Source organism: Cololabis saira, chromosome 5, assembly GCF_033807715.1.
Source record: "Cololabis saira isolate AMF1-May2022 chromosome 5, fColSai1.1, whole genome shotgun sequence".
Classification (NCBI taxonomy): Eukaryota; Metazoa; Chordata; class Actinopteri; order Beloniformes; family Belonidae; genus Cololabis; species Cololabis saira.
This window is the reverse complement of record NC_084591.1, coordinates 2,740,205-2,763,329: the sequence shown is the minus strand read 5'-3', so window position 1 is coordinate 2,763,329 and position 23,125 is coordinate 2,740,205. Positions and strand designations below refer to the sequence as shown.

Genomic DNA, 23,125 nt, shown 5'->3' with positions numbered 1-23,125 from the left:
GCCTGGTTGAAGTCCTATGAGTTTTGCTACTTGGTGGAGAAAACTACAACTTACATAAGTCAATGGGGCTCGTCCGGGAATTGAACCCGGGACCTCTCGCACCCTAAGCGAGAATCATACTACTAGACCAACGAGCCACAAAACTCATAACTGGCAACACATAAAAAGTTTTTCTAAATTAAAAAACTAAAGACCCATGTCACATCATCATCAACATTTAGAAACTCAAGTAGGGCTGTTGACATGTGAGTGTGACTGTGAGACTGTGTTAGATTGGGACCATCTCCATGGAAACAACATCAATTCGATGACTGACTGCATTGCAGAGTACACTAATTTCTGTGACAAAGTTGAGAAAATCAGACAGTCAGTCAGTGTTTCAATGGTAGACACAGGATATATTCCACCTCTGTGTCCTATGAGAGAAACCTGGACACAATTATCTCTAACTACTGATAGGAACCTGGCTGACATCATACACCACCTGAATTCCACCACTTGCTGCCTTGATACTCTGGCAACAGGGTTTTTTAAGAGTGTTGCACATTGTATGGCCTCAGAGCTTTCAGACGTTTTGAATAAGTCTCATCGTTCAGGTATTGTTCCTCTGTGCCAGTCTAGAGAGTCATTTATGAACAGCTATAGGCCCATATCAAACCTCCCCTTTCTTAGTAAAATCATAGAAAACGCTGTTTTTCAACGTGTGTACAAACTCCTAGCATTAAATAAGTGTTTTGATGTTCTCCAGTCAAGTTTCCACATCCCAGCACTAAGACAGTTCTAGTTCAAGTCCGTAATGACATCTGCTCCAATACGGATAGTGGCAACATTTCAATCGTGGTCTCACAGTGCTGCATTTGACATGGTTGATCATAATACCTTGATAGACCGGTTGAAGAACTAGGTGGTACATTCTGGACTGGTTGAAGTCCTATGAGTTTTGCTACTTGGTGGAGAAAACTACAACTTACATAAGTCACTGGGGCTCGTCCGGGAATTGAACCCGGGACCTCTCGCAACCTAAGCGAGAATCATACTACTAGACCAACAAGCCACAAAACTCATAACTAGCAAGACATACAATGTTTTTCTAAATTAAAAAACCAAAGACCGACGTCAGATCATCACAAACACTTAGAAACTCAAGTAGGGCTGTTGACATGTGAGTATGACTATGAGACTGTGTTAGATTGGGACCATCTCCATGGAAACAACATCAATTCGATGACTGACTGCATTGCAGAGTACACTAATTTCTGCGACAAAGTTGAGAAAATCAGACAGTCAGTCAGTGTTTCAATGGTAAACACAGGATATATTCCACCTCTCTGTCCAATGAGAGAAACTTGGACACAATTCTCTCTAATTACTCATAGGAACCTGGCTGACATCATACACCACCTGAATTCCACCACTTGCTGCCTTGATACTCTGGCAACAGGGTTTTTTAAGAGTGTTGCACATTGTATGGCCTCAGAGCTTTCCAACGTTTTGAATAAGTCTCAGCTTTCACGTATTGTTCCTCTGTGTCAGTCTAGAGAGTCACTTATGAACAGCTATAGGCCCGTATAAAACCTCCCCTTTTTTAGTAAAATCATAGAAAAAGCTGTTTTTCAACATGTGTACAAACTCTTAACATTAAATAGATGTCCGTAATGACATCTGCTCCAATACGGATAGTGGCAACATTTCAAGATTTCGTGATCTCACAGTGCTGCATTTGACATGGTTGACCATAATACCTTGATAGACCGGTTGAAAAACTAGGTGGGACATTCTGGCCTGGTTGAAGTCCTATGAGTTTTGCTACTTGGTGGAGAAAACTACAACTTACATAAGTCACTGCGGCTCATCCGGGAATTGAACCCAGGACCTCTCGCACCCAAAGCGAGAATCATACTACTAGACCAACAAGCCACAACATTCATAACTGGCAACACATAAAATGTTTTTCTAAATTAAAAAACCATAAACCCATGTCACATCATCATCAACATTTAGAAATTCAAGTAGGGCTGTTGACATGTGAGTGTGACTGTGAGACTTTGTTAGATTGGGACCATCTCCATGGAAACAACATCAATTCGATGACTGACTGCATTGCAGAGTACACTAATTTCTGCGACAAAGTTGAGAAAATCAGACAGTCAGTCAGTGTTTCAATGGTAGACACAGGATATATTCCATCTCTGTGTCCAATGAGAGAAACCTGGACACAATTCTGTCTAATTACTCATAGGAACTTGGCTGACATCATACACCACCTGAATTCCAGCACTTGCTGCCTTAATACTCTGGCAAACAGGGTTTTTTAAGAGTGTTGCACATTGTATGGCCTCAGAGCTTTCAGACGTTTTGAATAAGTCTCAGCTTTCAGGTATTGTTCCTCTGTGCCAGTCTAGAGAGTCACTTATGAACAGCTATAGGCCCGTATAAAACCTCCCCTTTCTTAGTAAAATCATAGAAAAAGCTGTTTTTCAACGTGAGTACAAACTCCTAACATTAAATACGTTTTTTGATGTTCTCCAGTCAAGTTTCCACATCCCAGCACTGAGACAGTTCTAGTTGAAGTCCGTAATGACATCTGCTCCGATACGGATAATGGCAACATTTCAATCGTGGTCTCACAGTGCTGCATTTGACATGGTTGACCATAATACCTTGATAGACCGGTTGAAGAACTAGGTGGGACTTTCTGGCCTGGTTGAAGTCCTATGAGTTTTGCTACTTGGTGGAGAAAACTACAACTTACATAAGTCAAAGGGGCTCGTCCGGGAATTGAACCCGGGACCTCTCGCACCCAAAGCGAGAATCATACTACTAGACCAACGAGCCACAAAACTCATAACTGGCAGCACATAAAATGTTTTTCTAAGTTAAAAAACCAAAGACCCATGTCACATCATCATCAACTTTTAGAAACTCAAGTAGGGATGTTGACATGTGAGTGTGACTGTGAGACTGTGTTAGATTGGGAACATCAATTTGATGACTGACTGCATTGCAGAGTACACTAATTTCTGCGACAAAATTGAGAAAATCACACAGTCAGTCAGTGTTTCAATGGTAGACACAGGATATATTCCACCTCTGTGTCCAATGAGAGAAACCTGGACACATTTCTCTCTAATTACTCATAGGAACCTGGCTGACATAATACACAACCTGAATTCCACCACTTGCTGCCTTGATACTCTGGCAACAGGGTTTTTTAAGAGTGTTGCACATTGTATGGCCTCAGAGCTTTCCGACGTTTTGAATAAGTCTCAGCTTTCAGGTATTGTTCCTCTGTGCCAGTCTAGAGTCACTTATGAACGGCTAAAGGCCCGTATAAAACATCCGCTTTCTTAGTAAAATCATAGAAAAAGCTGTTTTTCAACGTGTGTACAAACTCCTAACACTAAATAAGTGTTTTGATGTTCTCCAGTCAAGTTTCCACGTCGCAGCACTAAGACAGTTCTAGTTCATGTCCGTAATGACATCTGCTCCAATACGGATAGTGGCAACATTTCAATCGTGGTCTCACAGTGCTGCATTTGACATGGTTGACCATAATACCTTGATAGACCGGTTGAAGAACTAGGTGGGACTTTCTGGCCTGGTTGAAGTCCTATGAGTTTTGCTACTTGGTGGAGAAAACTATGATGAGGCATTGTAACAGCACCGTGGTCGACCTGAATATTAGCTTCCTACCCCCCGCAGAAGACGACACCTTGGAAGTTGCCTCAAACAGACTTGGAACACTAGAGCACCCCATGGGGTGATTTGGAACTTAGTGACAGTCATGCCAAATGCCCGATGGGGACATTTGGCCACAGATCATATCCAACTGTAAATTACTTTTTGTCTGTCACTTGGCTTGTGTATTCCCTGCCTTTTACGCCTTGAATTTACGGTATAAAAGTCTTGTCGTCGAGCCACTCTGGGTCGGCATATCAACCAGACACTCGTCTGTGTAGATCCGCTCACCGCCGGCTGAATAAAAACTCACTATACCACGAGCGGACTTATGAACTGATTTTGATAAATTCCTCAACAATTTGGTGCTGTGACCCGGATGACAATAGACCTTCGATGGGAACTCCTTTTCCAGAACAACGGCACAACCAGTGACTCTATCTAAATTTTCAGAGGTAAGGGATCCACTTGCAAAATCCCAAATTATTGTTGCTGAGTTGTTGTCGAAAGTCTGTGGACTGGAGTACCAATAAAAGGTTGATGTCATCCTCAAATTTTAGGTAAGTCCGCTGTGTGGTTGTGAGCAAGGGGCTATTGGGAAAGGTTATGCTTATCCTGCCTTAGAATTTGACTCGCTCTTCTAAAAAAGTTTAATATCTCGGGTAACACTAAAGAGAGAAATGGCCAGAACGCCATGGTTGGTCTGAGTACCAAAATAATAGTCCAGTGGGATTTATAGCATATGCAGGACTTGAGGTCCATAAGAAGTGTTGGAACACTGAGATATTTGTGAGAAATAGACATATACTGTATGTAGAGGAACTGTTTTTTTTTTATAAGTGGGGATGATTTGCTCTCCCAAAATACTTGGAGGTATATTTCATTTCTGCAAGGATCTGCCGCGCTCTCCTTGCATCAACAGGAATGATTTGTATGCTCTGAAGTAGACTGATGGTTGGAAGAATTAGCAAGTGATTTGTGGGTAAAAGTAAGTGTAATTGAAAGTTTTTTTGGAGGGATCTTACAGAAAGAAAAATGGAAAGTTTTTGGGAAGTTTTTCAGTAAGAGAGTCAGAGAAAGAGTTGACTGATCCTATTAAATACATGTATGGTAATTACGGTACCGATAGTTTTATTTGTTAGTTCTATTTGTTACTTAGTTAGTATTAAATATGGTTAAAATAACTAAAGCACTTCAACTCCCTCTTTGGAGGGATGAAAGTAGACGCCGTAATGCAGAATCCCAAATAGCTTCGCTTACTGATCAAAATAAAAAAGCTGATGGCTCAACTAGAAGAATTTAAAAACACAACAGAGACAAAAATGAAATTAGAGAACCATTTAAATGATAAGAGATTTTAAATAAATAAACAAAAATGGCTAGAGGAAACAGCTGTTAAACTAACTTTGCCACATGATTTGAAAAGTAAAGTACTTGATGCGCAAAGTACTTGATGCTTGTAGAATTCCCTTTAATCCCACAGCTGTTGCCAAAATCACACCAGAGCAAACTCAGACCTTTTTACAATATTCATTGCCTTAACAGTTCAGAGGGAAGTAATACAGGTTGACTTTACTCCTCTCACAAAACTTAAACAAGGAAAAGATGATAATCCCAGGGAACTTTATGCTAAAATAATGTTGACAGCAAAAGAGAATTTTGGTCTGTCACGAGACCAGATTGATGGATTTCCTCCAGGGTACATGCAAAATATATTTGCTAATTGCCCTCAGCAAAGGGTAGGGCTGGATAACGCAGAAAAAAAAGAATCTGAAATGTATGAAAATACTAATGCTTGTCAAAAGTGTTTCCTACAGCAGGTTGAGTGCAAAGAGGAGGCGCAGCGGAACCAGCCAATTAATTAATTCACACCAATCAACAAAAGAGCCCCACGTCACACGTCTCAAACAAAGAAAATGAGAACTGCTGGTGAGCCAAATCTTATCCTGCCTATGGTAACTTCATCATGTAAGCGCATGGAAATCTGTCTGTGAGCCAACTATAGTGTCTATAAGCTTTTCTGAAAGCATGTCCAACTAATCTTTAACTAGAGGTGTCAAGTAACAAAGTACAAATATTTCATTACCTTACTTAAGTAGAAATTTTGGTTATCGATACTTCACTGGAGTAATTATTTTCAGACGACTTTTTACTTTTTACTCCTTACATTTTAAAAACAGCCTCGTTACTCTATTTCATTTCGGCCTTTTTAAAAAAAACTATCCAGTTAAATTGTGCCATCCGGAGAGAGTGAATTTGGTTGTGATTGGATGAGAAGTATAAACATAATACCATTCCGACACCCTATTGGTTTGTACGTGTCTGCTCTCTGAAACACATGTTAATGCTCAATAGTGCACATATATGGTTCTTTAATATATTTGCATTATACTAAGATTCATTAATTTTCAATGGCTTATAGCCTTAATGGCTCTTTCCCCCCTTATATCACTTTTACTTTTATACTTTAAGTAGTTTTGAAACCAGTACTTTTATACTTTTACTTGAGAAAAAAACTTGAGTTGATACTTCAACTTCTACAGGAGTATTTTTGAACTCTAATATCTATACTTCTACCTGAGTAATGAATGTGAATACTTTTGACACCTCTGTCTTTAACACTCGTCCTGACTTTTCTTGTTTTCTTCACTGACGGATCTGCTTATAAAAGTGGAATACCATACGCAGGTTATACAATTGTTGATAATTCTTAATTGTTGAAACCGCCACCCTGCCCTCCTCCAGCTCCACCCAAGTAGCTGAAACTATACACTGATGAGAGCCTGTCAACTAGCAAAAGGTACAACTGTTACAATCTATACAGATTCCAGATATGCTTTTGGTTGTGTACACGATTTTATATATTGTGGGCGAACCGAGGATTTATCTCATCCTCGGAGACACCCGTTAAACGTGGTAAATTGATTGGTGAACTGTTAGAAGCCTTTCAACTACCTTCATCTATTGCTTTGTTAAATGTGAAGCCCACACCCAGTCCAAGGACCCTGTGTCACTAGGCAATGCTTCAGCTGACCATGCAGCAAAGGAAACTGCCAAATTTGGCTTACCTGTCCCTGAAAAGCTTTGCCCTTCTATACCCGCTAACGACCTGGTTTCTCCTAATGATGTAGCCCTCTTAAAAGAGACTACTGATGTGAAGAAACACAGATTGTAGCATTCCCATGGTTGTAAAAATGTAAATAATTTGTGGGTCAGCAACGACGGCCGCGTTGTGACACCCACATTCTTGTACCCGTGAATAGCACGCGTGTCACAGTTGATCACATGTGAGCAAAGGGGGAATGTGTCAGATAGTGTTGAAAGACTGATAAGCTCCAAGATTTGCATCCTATGAAAAAATATTACAAACATTATCAACACTTCCCCCCACTGTGACCTTTGTGAAGCTCTGCAAATAGACTTTATTCATATACCAAAATGTGAGGGATATGAAAATGTTCTTGTATGTAAATGTTCTTGTATGTGTAGAGAATTTTTAAACTGGACTTAAATGGACAATGTTGACACCCGTCAACAGCCATTAGGAAGCATAAACTCACGCCTCATGAAAGGATTACGGGTAGACCTATAACCATACCAAGCAATTCAGTTCTATATATGAAGAAGATGGACTTCCATGCCATGGATGAATCCACAATATAATTTTGCTCTACTCTAACCTCTGCCGTTCAGTCAATCCACAGAAAAGTAAACGCTGTCCAGTCTCCTCCTAGTGGCAAACCATGCCATAAACTTCCAACCCGGAGACTGGGTTTGTGTCAGAGAAAACCTCGCTGGTCCAAGGCTCACCACCGACACTGGAGTCAAGTATGAGGGGCGTCTAAGCTGGATCCACGCATCCCACTGCAAGAACACAACTCCTCGACCATGCACTGGAAACCAGCCGATTCCTTCTTCTTCCTGTGGCTCCTCGTCGGAGCCATTGTAAGAAACAACGCAGGGAAGGAAAGCCCAGAAGCAGATGCATTGTACATGCCAAGACACTCATATCTGTCACAGGAACAAGACAGATAACCTTTCAAATACCACAAACAAAACCTATTGCTTCATGTGACACCTGTTACATTTTGAACTTCAATTCCTCTTAGGAGCACTGCACCTGTCACAAACCCCCACAAACGAGACAATTATACTGTGACATCGAGATGTGACTCCACACACACTCTCCTTCTGAAGAACCGCTTGTTAAGCCTAAAACAAACCAAAATCCACTGCCCGATTCCATTGAGGATTATAGCTACCCTGCTACAATGGTTAATCAAACACAAAACTCATAACTGGCAACACATAAAATGTTTTTCTAAATTAAAAAAACAATGTTGCCTTTAGTGGCAACATTTCAATCGTGGTCTCACAGTACTGCATTTGACATGGTTGACCATAATACCTTGATAGACAGGTTGAAGAACTAGGTGGGACTTTCTGTCCTGGTGGAATTCCTTTGAGTTTTGCTACTTGGTGGAGAAAACTACAACTTACATAAGTCACTGGGGCTCGTCCGGGAATTGAACCCGGGACCTCTCGCACCCAAAGCGAGAATCATACTACTAGACCAACGAGCCACAAAACTCATAACTGGCAACACATACAATGTTTTTCTAAATTAAAAAACCAAAGACCCGTGTCACATCATCATCAACACTTAGAAACTCAAGTAGGGCTGTTGACATGTGAATGTGACTGTGAGACTGTGTTAGATTGGGACCATCTCCATGGAAACAACATCAATTCGATGACTGACTGCATTGCAGAGTACACTAATTTCTGCGACAAAGTTAAGAAAATCAGACAGTCAGTCAGTGTTTCAATGGTAGACACAGGATATATTCCACCTCTGTGTCCAATGAGAGAAACCCGGACACAATTCTCTCTAATTACTCATAGGAACCTGGCTGACATCATACACCACCTGAATTCCACCAATTGCTGCCTTGATACTCTGGCAACAGGGTTTTTTAAGAGTGTTGCACATTGTATGGCCTCAGAGCTTTCAGACGTTTTGAATAAGTCTCAGCTTTCAGGTATTGTTCCTCTGTGCCAGTCGAGAGTCACTTATGAACAGCTAAAGGCCCGTATAAAACCTCCCCTTTCTTAGTAAAATCATAGAAAAAGCTGTTTTTCAACGTGTGTACAATCTTCTAACATTAAATAAGTGTTTTGATGTTCTCCAGTCAAGTTTCCACATCCCAGCACTAAGACAGTTCTAGTTCAAGTCCGTAATGACATCTGCTCCAATACGGATAGTGGCAACATTTCAATCGTGGTGTCACAGTGCTGCATTTGACATGGTTGACCATAATACCTTGATAGACCGGTTGAAGAACTAGGTGGGACTTTCTGGCTGGTTGAAGAACACGGTGGGACTTTCTGGCCTGGTTGAAGTCCTATGAGTTTTGCTACTTGGTGGAGAAAACTACAACTTACATAAGTCACTGGGGCTCGTCCGGGAATTGAACCCGGGACCTCTCGCACCCAAAGCGAGAATCATACTACTAGACCAACGAGCCACAAAACTCATAATTGGCAACACATAAAATGTTTTTCTAACTTAAAAAACCAAATACCCATGTCACATCATCAACATTTAGAAACTCAAGTAGGGCTGTTGACATGTGAGTGTGACTGTGAGACTTTGTTAGATTGGGACCATCTCCATGGAAACAACATCAATTCGATGACTGACTGCATTGCAGAGTACACTAATTTCTGCGACAAAGTTGAGAAAATCAGACAGTCAGTCAGTGTTTCAATGGTAGACACAGGATATATTCCACCTCTGTGTCCAATGAGAGAAGCCTGGACACAATTCTCTCTAATTACTCATAGGAACCTGGCTGACATCATACACCACCTGAATTCCACCACTTGCTGCCTTGATACTCTGGCAACAGGGTTTTTTAAGAGTGTTGCACATTGTATGGCCTCAGAGCTTGCAGACGTTTTGAATAAGTCTCAGCTTTCAGGTATTGTTCCTCTGTGCTAGTCTAGAGAGTCACTTATGAACAGCTATAGGCCCGTATAAAACCTCCCCTTTCTTAGTAAAATTATACAAAAAGCTATTTTTCAACGTGTGTACAAACTCCTAACATTAAATAAGTGTTTTGATGTTCTCCAGTCAAGTTTCCACATCCCAGCACTAAGACAGTTCTAGTTCAAGTCCGTAATGACATCTGCTCCAATACGGATAGTGGCAACATTTCAATCGTGGTCTCACAGTGCTGCATTTACATGGTTGACCATAATACCTTGATAGACCGGGTTGACCTGGTTGAAGTCCTATGAGTTTTGCTACTTGGTGGAGAAAACTACAACTTACATAAGTCACTGGGGCTCGTCCGGGAATTGAACCCGGGACCTCTCGCACCCTAAGCGAGAATCATACCACTAGACCAACGAGCCACAAAACTCATAACTAGCAACACATAAAATGTTTTTCTAAATTAAAAAACCAAAGACCCATCTCACATCATCATCAACATTTAGAAACTCAAGTAGGGCTGTTGACATGTGAGTCTGACTGTGAGACTGTGTTAGATTGGGACCATCTCCATGGAAACAACATCAATTCGATGACTGACTGCATTGCAGAGTACACTAATATCTGTGACAAAGTTGAGAAAATCAGACAGTCAGTCAGTGTTTCAATGGTAGACACAGGATATATTCCACCTCTGTGTCCAATGAGAGAAACCTGGACACAATTATCTGTAACTACTCATAGGAACCTGGCTGACATCATACACCACCTGAATTCCACCACTTGCTGCCTTGATACTCTGGCAACAGGGTTTTTTAAGAGTGTTGCACATTGTATGGCCTCAGAGCTTTCAGACGTTTTGAATCAGTCTCAGCTTTCAGGTATTGTTCCTCTGTGCCAGTCTAGAGAGTCACTTATGAACAGCTAAAGGCCCTTATAAAACCTCCCCTTTCTTAGTAAAATCATAGAAAAAGCTGTTTTTCAACATGTGTACAAACTCCTAACATTAAATAAGTGTTTTGATGTTCTCCAGTCAAGTTTCCACATCCCAGCACTAAGACAGATCTAGTTCAAGTCCGTAATGACATCTGCTCCAATACGGATGGTGGCAAAATTTTAATCGTTGTCTCACAGTGCTGCATTTGACATGGTTGACCATAATACCTTGATAGACCGGTTGAAGAACTAGGTGGGACTTGCTGGCCTGGTTGAAATCCTATGAGTTTTGCTACTTGGTGGAGAAAACTACAACTTACATAAGTCACTGGGGCTCGTCCGGGAATTGAACCCGGGACCTCTCGCACCCAAAGCGAGAATCATACTACTAGACCAACGAGCCAAAAAACTCATAACTGGCAACACATAAAATGTTTTTCTAAATTAAAAAAAACAAAAACCCATGTCACATCATCATCAACATTTAGAAACTCAAGTAGGGCTGTTGACATGTGAGTGTGACTGTGAGACTGTGTTAGATTGGGACCATCTCCATGGAAACAACATCAATTCGATGACTGACTGCATTGCAGAGTACACTAATTTTTGCGACAATGTGGAGAAAATCAGACAGTCAGTCAGTGTTTCAATGGTAGACACAGGATATATTCCACCTCTGTGTCCAATGAGAGAAACCTGGACACAATTCTCTCTAATTACTCATAGGAACCTGGCTGACATCATACACCACCTGAATTCCACCACTTGCTGCCTTGATACTCTGGCAACAGGGTTTTTTAAGAGTGTTGCACATTGTATGGCCTCAGAGCTTTCAGACGTTTTGAATAAGTCTCAGCTTTCAGGTATTGTTCCTCTGTGCCAGTCTAGAGAGTCACTTATGAACAGCTATAGGCCCGTATAAAACCTCCCCTTTTTTAGTAAAATCATAAAAAAGCTGTTTTTCAACGTGTGTACAAACTCCTTACATTAAATAAGTGTTCTGATGTTCTCCAGTCAAGTTTCCACATCCCACCACTAAGACAGTTCTAGTTCAAGTCCATAATGATATCTGCTCCAATACGGATAGTGGCAACATTACAATCGTGGTCTCACAGTGCTGCATTTGACATGGTTGACCATAATACCTTAATAGACCGGTTGAAGAACTAGGTGGGACTTTCTGGCCTGGTTGAAGTCCTATGAGTTTTGCTACTTGGTGGAGAAAACTACAACTTACATAAGTCACTGGGGCTCGTCCGGGAATTGAACCCGGGACCTCTCGCACCCAAAGCGAGAATCATACTACTAGTCTAACGCCGTGATTCCCAACCACCAGTCCCCGGACCGGTACCGGTCCGTAGAGCCGTTACTACCGGGCCGTGGAATGGCTTGTGTTCCGATCATAATTAGGGCTGCAATGATTCGCCGACGTTGTCGACAAAAAAGCGATAATCAAAATTGTCACCAGACGTTTTTTTCCCAATGGAGTGAGGCATCTCACTTCACTTCACCTCATACAATCTCTGCCGAGAGCAGCGCTGCACGACAGGGTCTCAGCAGCTTTTCTTTTTTTTGCGTCTCAGCGCAGTTGCGGGTAACAAAACTTGGCACTGGCGGTTCTAGGATTTTTCTGAAACAGGGGCCATTATGGGGCCAAATGTAACCTTCACGGGCCAACAGTATTAAGCCCCTTTCACATAGAGGGCGCAAAGCGGGACCGCCGCCGGCTTTCCCATTCATTGTGTATGTGCTACCGCGGCACAAGAGTGGACCGCTCTGCTGGCGAGCTTGGCGGCGCGCGAGAGGCCACCTGCCACGGGCGTTTCACCTGCCTGCGTCTGAATTGAACATTTTTTAATTTCATCGCGCTTTTAGGGCATCTCGGTGCGACCAATAGGAGAGAAGGTGGTTGTCATCCTGCTGAGGACCCACTCCAAAACAGGCTGTCAAACTGCTCCCTGTTCAATCTGAAGTAGACCTGGTTATCATGGAGCTGTAGCTCCAACGAGCCTGGATTCCCCCAAATCTTCTCAAGTCTTCTCATGAGGATTTCATGGACCCTCCTTGCTGCTGCTGCTCGTCTCCTCCTCAGAAGAACTAAAGCCAGCATCCCCCCTGAAATAAAAACGGTCCAAATCATCCCCCCCCTGAAATAAAAACGGTCCAAATCATCCCCCCCTGAAATAAAAACGGTCAGAATCATCCCCCCCCTGAAATAAAAACGGTCAGAATCATCCCCCCTGAAATTAAAAAAGTCCAAATCATCCCCCTGTAAAACCTCCATCCCTCCTTTCCATCCCTTATGTCATTTCATCAATGAATGTGGTTTTACTGCTATTTCAACATTTAGAGTCATCACCAGAAAAATAACACCAGAAAAATAACTCATTTTACCATTTTCACCTGTTTCAAGTCAATTTTCACTTGAAATAAGTAGGAAAATCTGCCAGTGGAACAAGATTTATCTTCTCATTACAAGCAAAAAAATCTCAGATTTTTCTACTTATTTCAAGTGAAAATCTTTGAAAAAAAATTGTTGTTTTTTATTTACTTTTTGTATGAACAGCAGCAAAGTTGAATAAAATATCTATTTTTCCCATCTTTCTCGTGTTTATTATCATTTGCCACATAATTAAAGCAACCTCATACTAAATTTAAGAAAACAATTTTTGCATTTTTTTGTCATATAATTTCATCCAAAACTTGTATAAATCGAAATGTGTTTCTTTGAGTGGCAGCCCTGTCATGGCTTGGCGGACAATAAGTTCTGGTACCCGACTGGACTGAACAGCGCCATGCACAGGTGCTGTATGCAGGTTAGGTACAGTCAGCTGCAGAGATGAGCGGACCTCAGCAAACCTCCATGAGCCGTTTCTTTACTGGTTGTTCGAGTAAAAGAAATGGTGATGAACAAGTAGAAAATCCTACCAAAAAGAAAAGTAAAAGCTTTAATCGCAAGTACGACATTATGTATATAAAATACGGATTTGTTGCAACGGGCGATTTGGAGGCGCCAAACCCACTATGTATTTTATGTGGAGAAACGCTCGCCAACGAAGCAATGAAGCCATCCAAGCTTCAAAGACACTTAAATACAAAACATCCTTCTCTCAAAGACAAACCAGTGGATTTTTTCGAAAGGAAAAAACGTGAGTTACATTTGCAAAAGCAAGTTTTAAAGGCCACAACATCAGCTAACGTTGCTGATGAGAGCCTGCATTTTAAAATGCATAGTTTTTTTCTAAAATGTTTATTAAAATTGACATAAATTGTCAACCGGTCCCTGAGCTTTTTGTTTATACTTCTGCTGGTCCTTGGCTCAAAAAAGGTTGGGAACCCTTGGTCTAACGAACCACAAAACTCATAACTGGCAACACATAAAATGTTTTTCTAAATAAAAAAAACAATGTTGCCTTTCGTGGCAACATTTCAATCGTGGTCTCACAGTGCTGCATTTGACATGGTTGACCATCATACCTTGATAGACCGGTTGAAGAACTAGGTGGGACTTTCTGGCCTGGTTGAAGTCCTATGAGTTTTGCTACTTGGTGGAGAAAACTACAACTTACATAAGTCAATGGGGCTCGTCCGGGAATTGAACCCGGGACCTCTCGCACCCTAAGCGAGAATCATACTACTAGACCAACGAGCCACAAAACTCATAACTGGCAACACATAAAAAGTTTTTCTAAATTAAAAAACTAAAGACCCATGTCACATCATCATCAACATTTAGAAACTCAAGTAGGGCTGTTGACATGTGAGTGTGACTGTGTTAGATTGGGACCATCTCCATGGAAACAACATCAATTCGATGACTGACTGCATTGCAGAGTACACTAATTTCTGTGACAAAGTTCAGAAAATCAGACAGTCAGTCAGTGTTTCAATGGTAGACACAGGATATATTCCACCTCTGTGTCCAATGAGAGAAACCTGGACACAATTATCTCTAACTACTGATAGGAACCTGGCTGACATCATACACCACCTGAATTCCACCACTTGCTGCCTTGATACTCTGGCAACAGGGTTTTTTAAGAGTGTTGCACATTGTATGGCCTCAGAGCTTTCAGACGTTTTGAATAAGTCTCATCGTTCAGGTATTGTTCCTCTGTGCCAGTCTAGAGAGTCATTTATGAACAGCTATAGGCCCGTATCAAACCTCCCCTTTCTTAGTAAAATCATAGAAAAAGCTGTTTCTCAACATGTGTACAAACTCCTAACATTAAATAAGTGTTATGATGTTCTCCAGTCAAGTTTCCACATCCCAGCACAAAGACAGTTCTAGTTCAAGTCCGTAATGACATCTGCTCCAATACGGATATTGGAAACACTTCAATCGTGGTCTCACAGTGCTGCATTTGACATGGTTGACCATAATACCTTGATAGCCGGTTGAAGAACTTGATGAGACTTTCTGGCCTGGTTGAAGTCCTATGAGTTTTGCTACTTGATGGAGAAAACTACAAGTTACATAAGTCACTGGGGCTCGTACGGGAATTGAACCCGGGACCTCTCGCACCCTAAGCGAGAATCATACTACTAGACCAACGAGCCACAAAACTCATAACTAGCAACACATAAAATGTTTTTCTAAATTAAAAAACCAAAGACCCATGTCACATCATCATCAACATTTAGAAACTCAAGTAGGGCTGTTGACATGTGAGTCTGACTGTGAGACTGTGTTAGATTGGGACCATCTCCATGGAAACAACATCAATTCGATGACTGACTGCATTGCAGAGTACACTAATTTCTGCGACAAAGTTGAGAAAATCAGACAGTCAGTCAGTGTTTCAATGGTAGACACAGGATATATTCCACCTCTGTGTCCAATGAGAGAAACCTGGACACAATTCTCTCTAATTACTCATAGGAACCTGGCTGACATCATACACCACCTGAATTCCACCACTTGCTGCCTTGATACTCTGGCAACAGGGTTTTTTAAGAGTGTTGCACATTGTATGGCCTCAGAGCTTTCAGACGTTTTGAAATTCTTTATTCAGTCACATCCCACTACAAGCATTATCAACACAAACATTATCGAAAAAATAGTGACTGAAAAGGCAGAAGCAAAGTGCTTATATTAATGCCTGTCCTACGTACAAACAAAAAGGACCAATAAGGTTTACATACATAGTAGTAAAGACATTTTTTTTATATAAATATCAGAGAACGGCTACAAACAAAAACAAATAAACATTAACATTTGGAGCTTTCAAAGATTGCTCTACAAACCTTCTAGCTTTTTGTACAACAAATTTAAAAACATCACGCAAATTATATCTTGACTCATCTATTGGGAAAAACAGTTGTACACAGACAGGGAGTAACTTTAATTTAGCTTTATACATTATTTGCATTATTTTATAGCAAACCAAATCATAAAATGTCCTAACATGGGATTTTATAAACAATGGATTTGTATGTATTTGTATATTCCCACCCTATTAATAAAACGTATGGCTGGTTTTTGTAAGAGGACTATAGCATTTACTGTTGTCTTATACGTGGAACCCAAACTCCCACACAATACCATATATAAGCTAGTATTAGTGAACAATAAATTGAATGTAGTGCTTTATGATTTAATATATTTCTGGACTTATACAGGATTGCTATTGACTTTGCCATCTTTCCTTTTATGTATCTAATGTGTTGTTGCCATGTTAATTTACAATCAATAACAACCCCTAAGAATTTTATATCAGATACTCCTTCATTTTCAGAATCATATATTTTTAATGTAATATCCCCATACAGTTCTTTTTCGGTTTCCAAATTGACAACCTATTGACGTCAAACCAAGTTTTAAGAATTTTTAATTCCTTTTTATTGAGGACAGAAGTTCCTTTTCAATGGCATGTGTCCATATTTTCAATTTTATTTTTTTAAATATCTTTTTATTATTTTTTAATAGGAGCCCCGACAAGCATTGACAAAACAAAACAAGAGAAAAAAAAACTAAAAAAAAACCATCCAAACACAGACAAAAAATAGACGCAGACAATGGTTAATAAATACAGTGAATACATGAGATAGGAGCAACATTTTTGACAAATGGTCAACTCATTTAGTGAGTCATGTCAGTCCATATTTTCTCCCCCTAACTGATTTAGGAGTGGAGACCACAGTTCACAGAACATTTGTTCTCGGCCGTGTCCTTTGAGAGTTAGCCTCTCCAATGGGAGGAATTGTATTACTTGTTCTTTGAACATTTCAAAGGTGGGCAGCTTAATTAGCAGTCTGTATTTCTTTGAGTCCATTCGTATTTCTGGCAGTTCATTTAATAAATAGGCACCTGGGGATAAATCAAATTGTGTCGTCAATGCAGCTTTTGTAAATGAGTGGATAGAGTTCCAAAATCCATTTAATTTTTCACAATACCAGAACATATGCGTGAAAGTACCTTTATTGGTTTTACATCTGGGACAGTTTGGTGAATTGTCATTTGAAATTGTATTCATTTTTACTGGTGTTAAATAAAATGTATGAATTAATTTAATGTTGGTTTCTTTAATTTTGTTACTTGTAAATGGAAAATGTGTTCTGTCACAGATATTAAGCCAAATGTTTTCGTCAAATTTAATTGCTAAGTCAGTTTCCCAGATCTCCAATAAAGGTAAAAAAGATGAATGACATTCCTTTGATAGTATGTCATATACTTCGCTTATTTTGCCCTTAATAGTGGTTGATGTTATTAGTAATTCTTCTATTTCATACAACTCCAATCTTAATTTATTTTATTTTCTCAGTGATTGTATAATGTTTCTCATTTGTAAATATTTAAAAAAAATCTGTGTTTAGGATACTGTATTCTGTTTTTAGCTCCATAAATGATTTTAGCTGCATGTCTGTTTGAAACAGGTCTTTAAATAGCTGTATCCCCAACTGTGCCCAGTTTTGCATATTAACTGCGGCTAAATGTTTATCTAAATCTGGGTTACAGTAAATAGGAGAGTATATGGATGTCCAGTTCGTAATACCCAGTTTCTTTGAACAGTCCTTCCAAGTTCGTAATGTGTGCACAATCGTGAAGCAATTATTTATATTTCTGATTTTACTAAATTGTTTAATAAATATAAGAGAGTTCAATGGTAAAGGTTCAACAAATTTAGCTTCCATTTCTACCCACTGTGAGTCCTGTATTCCCAACAACCAAGATATTATGTTTCGTAGTTGAGCTGACCAAAAGTAATGTTGGAGGTTGGGAAGACCTAGACCTCCCATGGGTTCAGGTTTCATTAGAGTCACTAACTTTATCCTGGGTTTTTTGTTACTCCAAATAAATTCTGAGATAGACCTATTCAAGGTATTAAAAAATTCTGGTGGTAGATAACATGGTAACATTTGAAATAAAAAGTTGAGTCTTGGAAGGACATTCTTATTACATTTATTCTTCCCAGAAGAGATAATGGGAGAGTGGCCCATTTACACAGATCACTTTTATCTTTTATATTAAAGGGTCATAATTTTCCTTATACAAGTTCTCTAACCGTGGTGTGATATTTATTCCTAGGTATTTGAATCCTTTTGGGGACCATTTAAAAGGATAAATGTTATCCATTGTATCTATTGGCGTCATATGCAGAAGACAAGCATTGAATTTATTAAAATGTATCTTGTATCCTGAGTATTTTCCAAATTCCTCTATTTCACTGTATAAATGTACTAAGGATTGTTCTGGTTCTTTAATGTAAAAGATTATGTCGTGTGCATATAAAGATATTTTGTGTTCTTTGTTATTCATTTTGAGACCTTGAATGTTACTGTTGTCTCTTACAGATGACGCTAATACTTCTACCACAATTGCAAAAAGCGAGCTTGACAATGGGCACCCCTGTCTCGTACCTCTTGTTAGTGCAAAGAAATCAGATGTGGACCCATTGGTAATAACAGCTGCTTTAGGGTTTTTATAAATTGCTTTATTCCAGGCTACAAGTATAGAGAACAAGAAACTTCATTCCACTCTATCGAAGGCATTCTCCACATCCAATGCTAAAAGCAGAGAAGGGCTCCCACCAGTGTCCAAGTGGTTTATTACATTCAAAAGTCTCCTTATGTTGTCAGCGGAATATCTCCCTTTTATGAAACCTGATTGGTCTGGATTTATTAATTTGGGCAAAATATCTTCAAGTCTTTTAGCTAATAATTTAGTAATGATCTTATAGTCATGATCTAAAAGACTAATAGGTCTGTATGAAGAACAATATAAGGGATCTTTACCAGCTTTATGCAATACTGTAATATGTGCTAAATTCATTGATTGCAGGAGTGCTTTGTTATGACAGAAGTTATTCACCATTGCCATAAAAATAGGGTGGAGTTCGTTCCAAAATTCTCTATAAAGGTCGGCAGAAAATCCATCTGGTCCATATTTTTAATGTCTTGCGTTCCGCACCATGAATTCTTGAAAGTTCCATATGTAGAATGTCCATAAACAGATTAAACATGTTGGGAGATGATGTCCCTCAGGAACCTTAATCTGGGCCTGGAAGGTCTCTCAGGAACCCGAAGGTCCCTCAGGAACTTTCATCTGGGTCTGCAGGTCCCCCAGGAACCTTCATCGGGGCCTGGAAGGTCCCTCAGGAACCCGAAGGTCCCTCAGGAACTTTCATCTGGGTCTGCAGGTCCCCCAGGAACCTTCATCGGGGCCTGGAAGGTCCCTCAGGTTCTGGATCTTCTGCAGTGCCCCCAGGAACCTTCACCTGGGTCTGAAGGTCCCCCAGGAACCTTCATCGGGGCCTGGAAGGTCCCTCAGGTCCTGGATCTTCTGCAGGTCCCCCAGGAACCTTCATCTGGGCCGGTACGGGTCCCGGCTGTCCAGGAACTTGAGGTAGTCGAAGTGCTGCTGGATGACGAGCTCGTTCCTACGGATGTAGTGGACCAGGTAGGAGACGAGCAGCAGGAACCAGAGCAGCATTGAGACCAGCGTCACCAGGTCCGTCTGGCGGAGCACCGACCGGCACAAGTCCCAGTCCTGGACCAGCAGGACCAGGGGCAGGCCCACGGTTCCTGGAACCAGAACCAGAACCAGGACCGTAAGAGACACCGACTGACTTGACCTTACCTAGTCTTGGTCTTGACCTTAACTACTCTTGGTCTTGTCTTGGTCCTGACCTCAACTAGTCTTGGTCCTGACCTTAACTACTCTTGGTCTTGACCTTAACTATTCATGGTCTTGGTCTTAACGTCAGAGACGCAGACATGTCAAGAGGTCCAGAGGTCCACACAGAGAAGTGGATGATGATATTGAACTCATAAATGTTTCCATCCATCAGCTGAGATCAGATATTTGTGGCGACTGCACTACCGCTATTTCTAACCCAGGGGTCGGCAACCCAACATGTTTTAGATCCATATTGGACCAAAAACACAAAAAAAAAATATGTCTGGAGCCGCAAAAAATTAAAAGTCTTGTATAAGCTTTAGAATGAAGACAACACATGCTGCATGTTTCTATATTAGTTAGAACTGGGTCCTCGGCTGTAAATGTAGCATTCTAATGTGTTTTCACATGACTCTTTTTGTTACACGAATCTATGGAAGAGTATTAGGACCAGGCTGGAGAAAAATAAAAATAATATTTTAGAGGAAGATTATTATTTCATTATACACTTCGAGAAAGAAGTCGAAATGTCGAGATTAATGATGAAGTACAATTTCAAGAAAAAAGTCGTAATGTTGAGAAAAAAGTAAAAATGTTGAAAAAAAGGAAAAATGTTGATAAAAAGGTCAAAATGTTGATAAAAAAGTCGAAATGTCAAGAAAAAAGTAAAAATGTCGAGAAAAAAGTTGAAATGTTGAGAAATAAGTCAAAATGTCGAGAAAAAAGTCGAAATATTGAGAAAAAAGTAAAAATGTTGAGAAAAATGTCGAAATGTTGATAAAAAAGTCGAAATGCCAAGAAAAAAGTAAAAATGTTGAGAAAAAAGGCAAAGTTTCGACTTTATTCTTGAAATTGTATTTCAACATTAATCTCGACATTGACTTTTTTCTCGAAGTGCACAATGAAAAAAAAATCTCTCTCAATTATTTTTTCTCCTGCATGGCCCTGATACTCTTCCGTACAAATCTTCATTAACAGAAATGTTGAAATGTAATATTTATTCTACACATTTTTAAAGCATTGGAAAACGTTAAGAATGTTTGTGTCGTGTGTGTCCTCCTACAGAAACCATATTAACACAAAACATATATTCCCCTACCCATCTTTCTCCATTTTCAAACATTTTTCAAAAAGCTCCAGGAGCCACCAGGGCGGCGCTAAAGAGCCGCATGCGGCTCTAGAGCCGCGGGTTGCCGACCCCCGTTCTACACTATTGGAGGATTGATTCCAGTGCTTTTAAGGATTGACACGACTACTAACTAGTCCCTAACTAGTCCTCTAGCAGAATAACCAGCCTCCAACACCCCCCTCCACCTCAGAAACTACTAACTAGTCCCTAACTAGTCCTCTAGCAGAATAACCAGCTCCAACACCCCCCTCCACCTCAGAAACTACTAACTAGTCCCTAACTAATCCTCTAGCAGAATAACCAGCCCCCTCCACCTCAGAAAAGGAAGGAAGAGTAAATGTTACTGAGTTAAATTGGACTGAATTTGGAGATGAAACCTGACTTTTACATATTAAAGATTGAAACTACATTATTTACCATTATAGTAATCAGATTACACCCAGAGACCGAGAGGTCTGGAGACCTACCAGTCCAGCGTTTAGTGAAAGGACGTACCGGCGTTTGGGAGCTCGGATGTCTGACAGATCACTTTATCCAGAGACCCGTCCAGCTGCAGCTGAGCCATCGCCGTCTGGAAGCAGACAGGAAGTGGTTAGCGTTAGCCTCACAACGACGGCTGCACCTCACCTCAAAAAAGTCAAAATATCAAAGAAAAAAGTCGAAATGTCGAGAAAAAAGTCAAAATATCGAAGAAAAAAGTCGAAATGTCGAAAAAAAAGTGGAAATGTCAAGAAAAAAGTTGAAATGTCGGAAAAAAAGTCGAAATGTCGAGAAAAAATTCGAAATGTTGAGATTAATGTTGAAGTACAATTTCGAGAAAAAAGTAGAAATGTTGAGAAAAAAGTCAATATTTCTCGACATTTCAACTTTTTTCTCTACATTTCGCACCATTTTGCACCTCACATGAGCAGACGGGACTCACCTGAGCAGACGGGAGGCGGGACTCACCTGTGCAGACGGGACTCACCTGAGCAGACGGGACTCACCTGAGCAGACGGGACTCACCTGAGCAGACGGGAGACGGGACTCATCTGTGCAGACGGGACTCACCTGAGCAGACGGGACTCACCTGAGCAGACGGGACTCACCTGAGCAGACGGGACTCACCTGAGCAGACGGGAGGCGGACTCACTTGAGCAGACGGGACTCACCTGAGCAGACGGGAGACGGGACTCACCTGAGCAGACGGGGCTCACCTGAGCAGACAGGAGGCGGACTCACCTGAGCAGACGGGAGACGGGACTCACCTGAGCAGACGGGACTCACCTGAGCAGACGGGAGGCGGGACTCACCTGAGCAGACGGGACTCACCTGAGCAGACGGGACTCACCTGAGCAGACGGGACTCACCTGAGCAGACGGGAGACGGGACTCACCTGAGCAGACGGGACTCACCTGAGCAGACGGGACTCACCTGAGCAGACGGGACTCACCTGAGCAGACGGGAGGCGGGACTCACCTGAGCAGACGGGAGGCGGGACTCACCTGAGCAGACAGGAGGCGGACTCACCTGCATGCTGCAGTTGCAGTGCCAGGGGTTGAGCGTCAGGTTGGCCCGGGCTCTGATCGGGCCCAGGGCCGCCGGGTCCAGCGCTGTGAGCTGATTGGACGACAGGTCCAGGTACCGGAGGGAGGACGCTAGTCCGGAGAAACAGCCCGGTTCCAGGAGGGACAGCTGGGACAGGAAACAGGAAACAGGAAGTGGGGGACGGCGCCGCATCACTATGGTTGGCTGGAACTCTATACCAGTTCATATTTCATGTAGGGAGAAAAGATTGGTTTAAGATTCAGTTGAAACAATATCTTTTAAAATTTAATGAATTATGGAATTATGGAATAGAATGAAGTTTGAATAGAATTACAGCCGGTGTAGATTTGTTTCGTAATTTTTCAATCAAAAAAAGATTGCTTCAATCAAAAAATATATTTTCAATAAAAAATGTTTTTTACTTCAATAAAAAAAAAAGATTTCTATCAAAGAAAAAAAGTGTTTGAATGCAAAAAAAATATGAGACTCAAAGAACATTTTCACTGAGTTTTGCGTTGATCTTCACGCAGGTCTTGCTGGCGACCAGAACTTGTTTGTCAGAAAGACGTGGTTGGTGTAGACACCTGTCACTCAAACATGTCTGACTCTGGTCTGACCAATAAGGAAGCTCCGCCCACTGTGGGATGTTTGTGTCAAAATGATTCAATAAAAAAAAAAAGACTTTTTTCACTTCAATCAAAAAATAAATCACTTCAAATCGAAAAAAATATTTTCAATC

General features: G+C 40.9%; 1 protein-coding gene and 8 non-coding genes across 9 annotated transcripts in view; all 9 read right to left on the bottom strand.

The window, feature by feature from the left end:
• Positions 1-65: 65 nt before the first annotated feature.
• Positions 66-137, bottom strand: trnap-agg (transfer RNA proline (anticodon AGG)). The gene has a single exon. It is a non-coding gene; the product is annotated as a tRNA-Pro (tRNA).
• A 1,708-nt stretch (positions 138-1,845) lies between these two features.
• On the bottom strand, positions 1,846-1,917 carry trnap-ugg (transfer RNA proline (anticodon UGG)). The gene has a single exon. It is a non-coding gene; the product is annotated as a tRNA-Pro (tRNA).
• Positions 1,918-2,763: 846 nt separating this feature from the next.
• On the bottom strand, positions 2,764-2,835 carry trnap-ugg (transfer RNA proline (anticodon UGG)). The gene has a single exon. It is a non-coding gene; the product is annotated as a tRNA-Pro (tRNA).
• Positions 2,836-8,189: 5,354 nt separating this feature from the next.
• Positions 8,190-8,261, bottom strand: trnap-ugg (transfer RNA proline (anticodon UGG)). Its single transcript has one exon. It is a non-coding gene; the product is annotated as a tRNA-Pro (tRNA).
• Positions 8,262-9,134: 873 nt separating this feature from the next.
• Positions 9,135-9,206, bottom strand: trnap-ugg (transfer RNA proline (anticodon UGG)). The gene has a single exon. It is a non-coding gene; the product is annotated as a tRNA-Pro (tRNA).
• Positions 9,207-10,026: 820 nt separating this feature from the next.
• trnap-agg (transfer RNA proline (anticodon AGG)) lies at positions 10,027-10,098 on the bottom strand. Its single transcript has one exon. It is a non-coding gene; the product is annotated as a tRNA-Pro (tRNA).
• Positions 10,099-10,943: 845 nt separating this feature from the next.
• trnap-ugg (transfer RNA proline (anticodon UGG)) lies at positions 10,944-11,015 on the bottom strand. Its single transcript has one exon. It is a non-coding gene; the product is annotated as a tRNA-Pro (tRNA).
• Positions 11,016-14,192: 3,177 nt separating this feature from the next.
• On the bottom strand, positions 14,193-14,264 carry trnap-agg (transfer RNA proline (anticodon AGG)). Its single transcript has one exon. It is a non-coding gene; the product is annotated as a tRNA-Pro (tRNA).
• Positions 14,265-19,383: 5,119 nt separating this feature from the next.
• Positions 19,384-23,125, bottom strand: part of LOC133444527 (leucine-rich repeat-containing protein 3-like) — an 89,393-nt gene continuing 85,651 nt past the window's right edge. The window contains exons 5-7 of the mRNA XM_061722367.1: positions 22,354-22,533; positions 21,355-21,415; positions 19,384-19,636 (exon numbers count right to left, since the gene is read on the bottom strand). Coding sequence (XP_061578351.1) covers positions 19,416-19,636; positions 21,355-21,415; positions 22,354-22,533 — 462 coding nt within the window. The 3' untranslated portion in view covers positions 19,384-19,415. The remainder of the gene's footprint in view (positions 19,637-21,354; positions 21,416-22,353; positions 22,534-23,125) is intronic.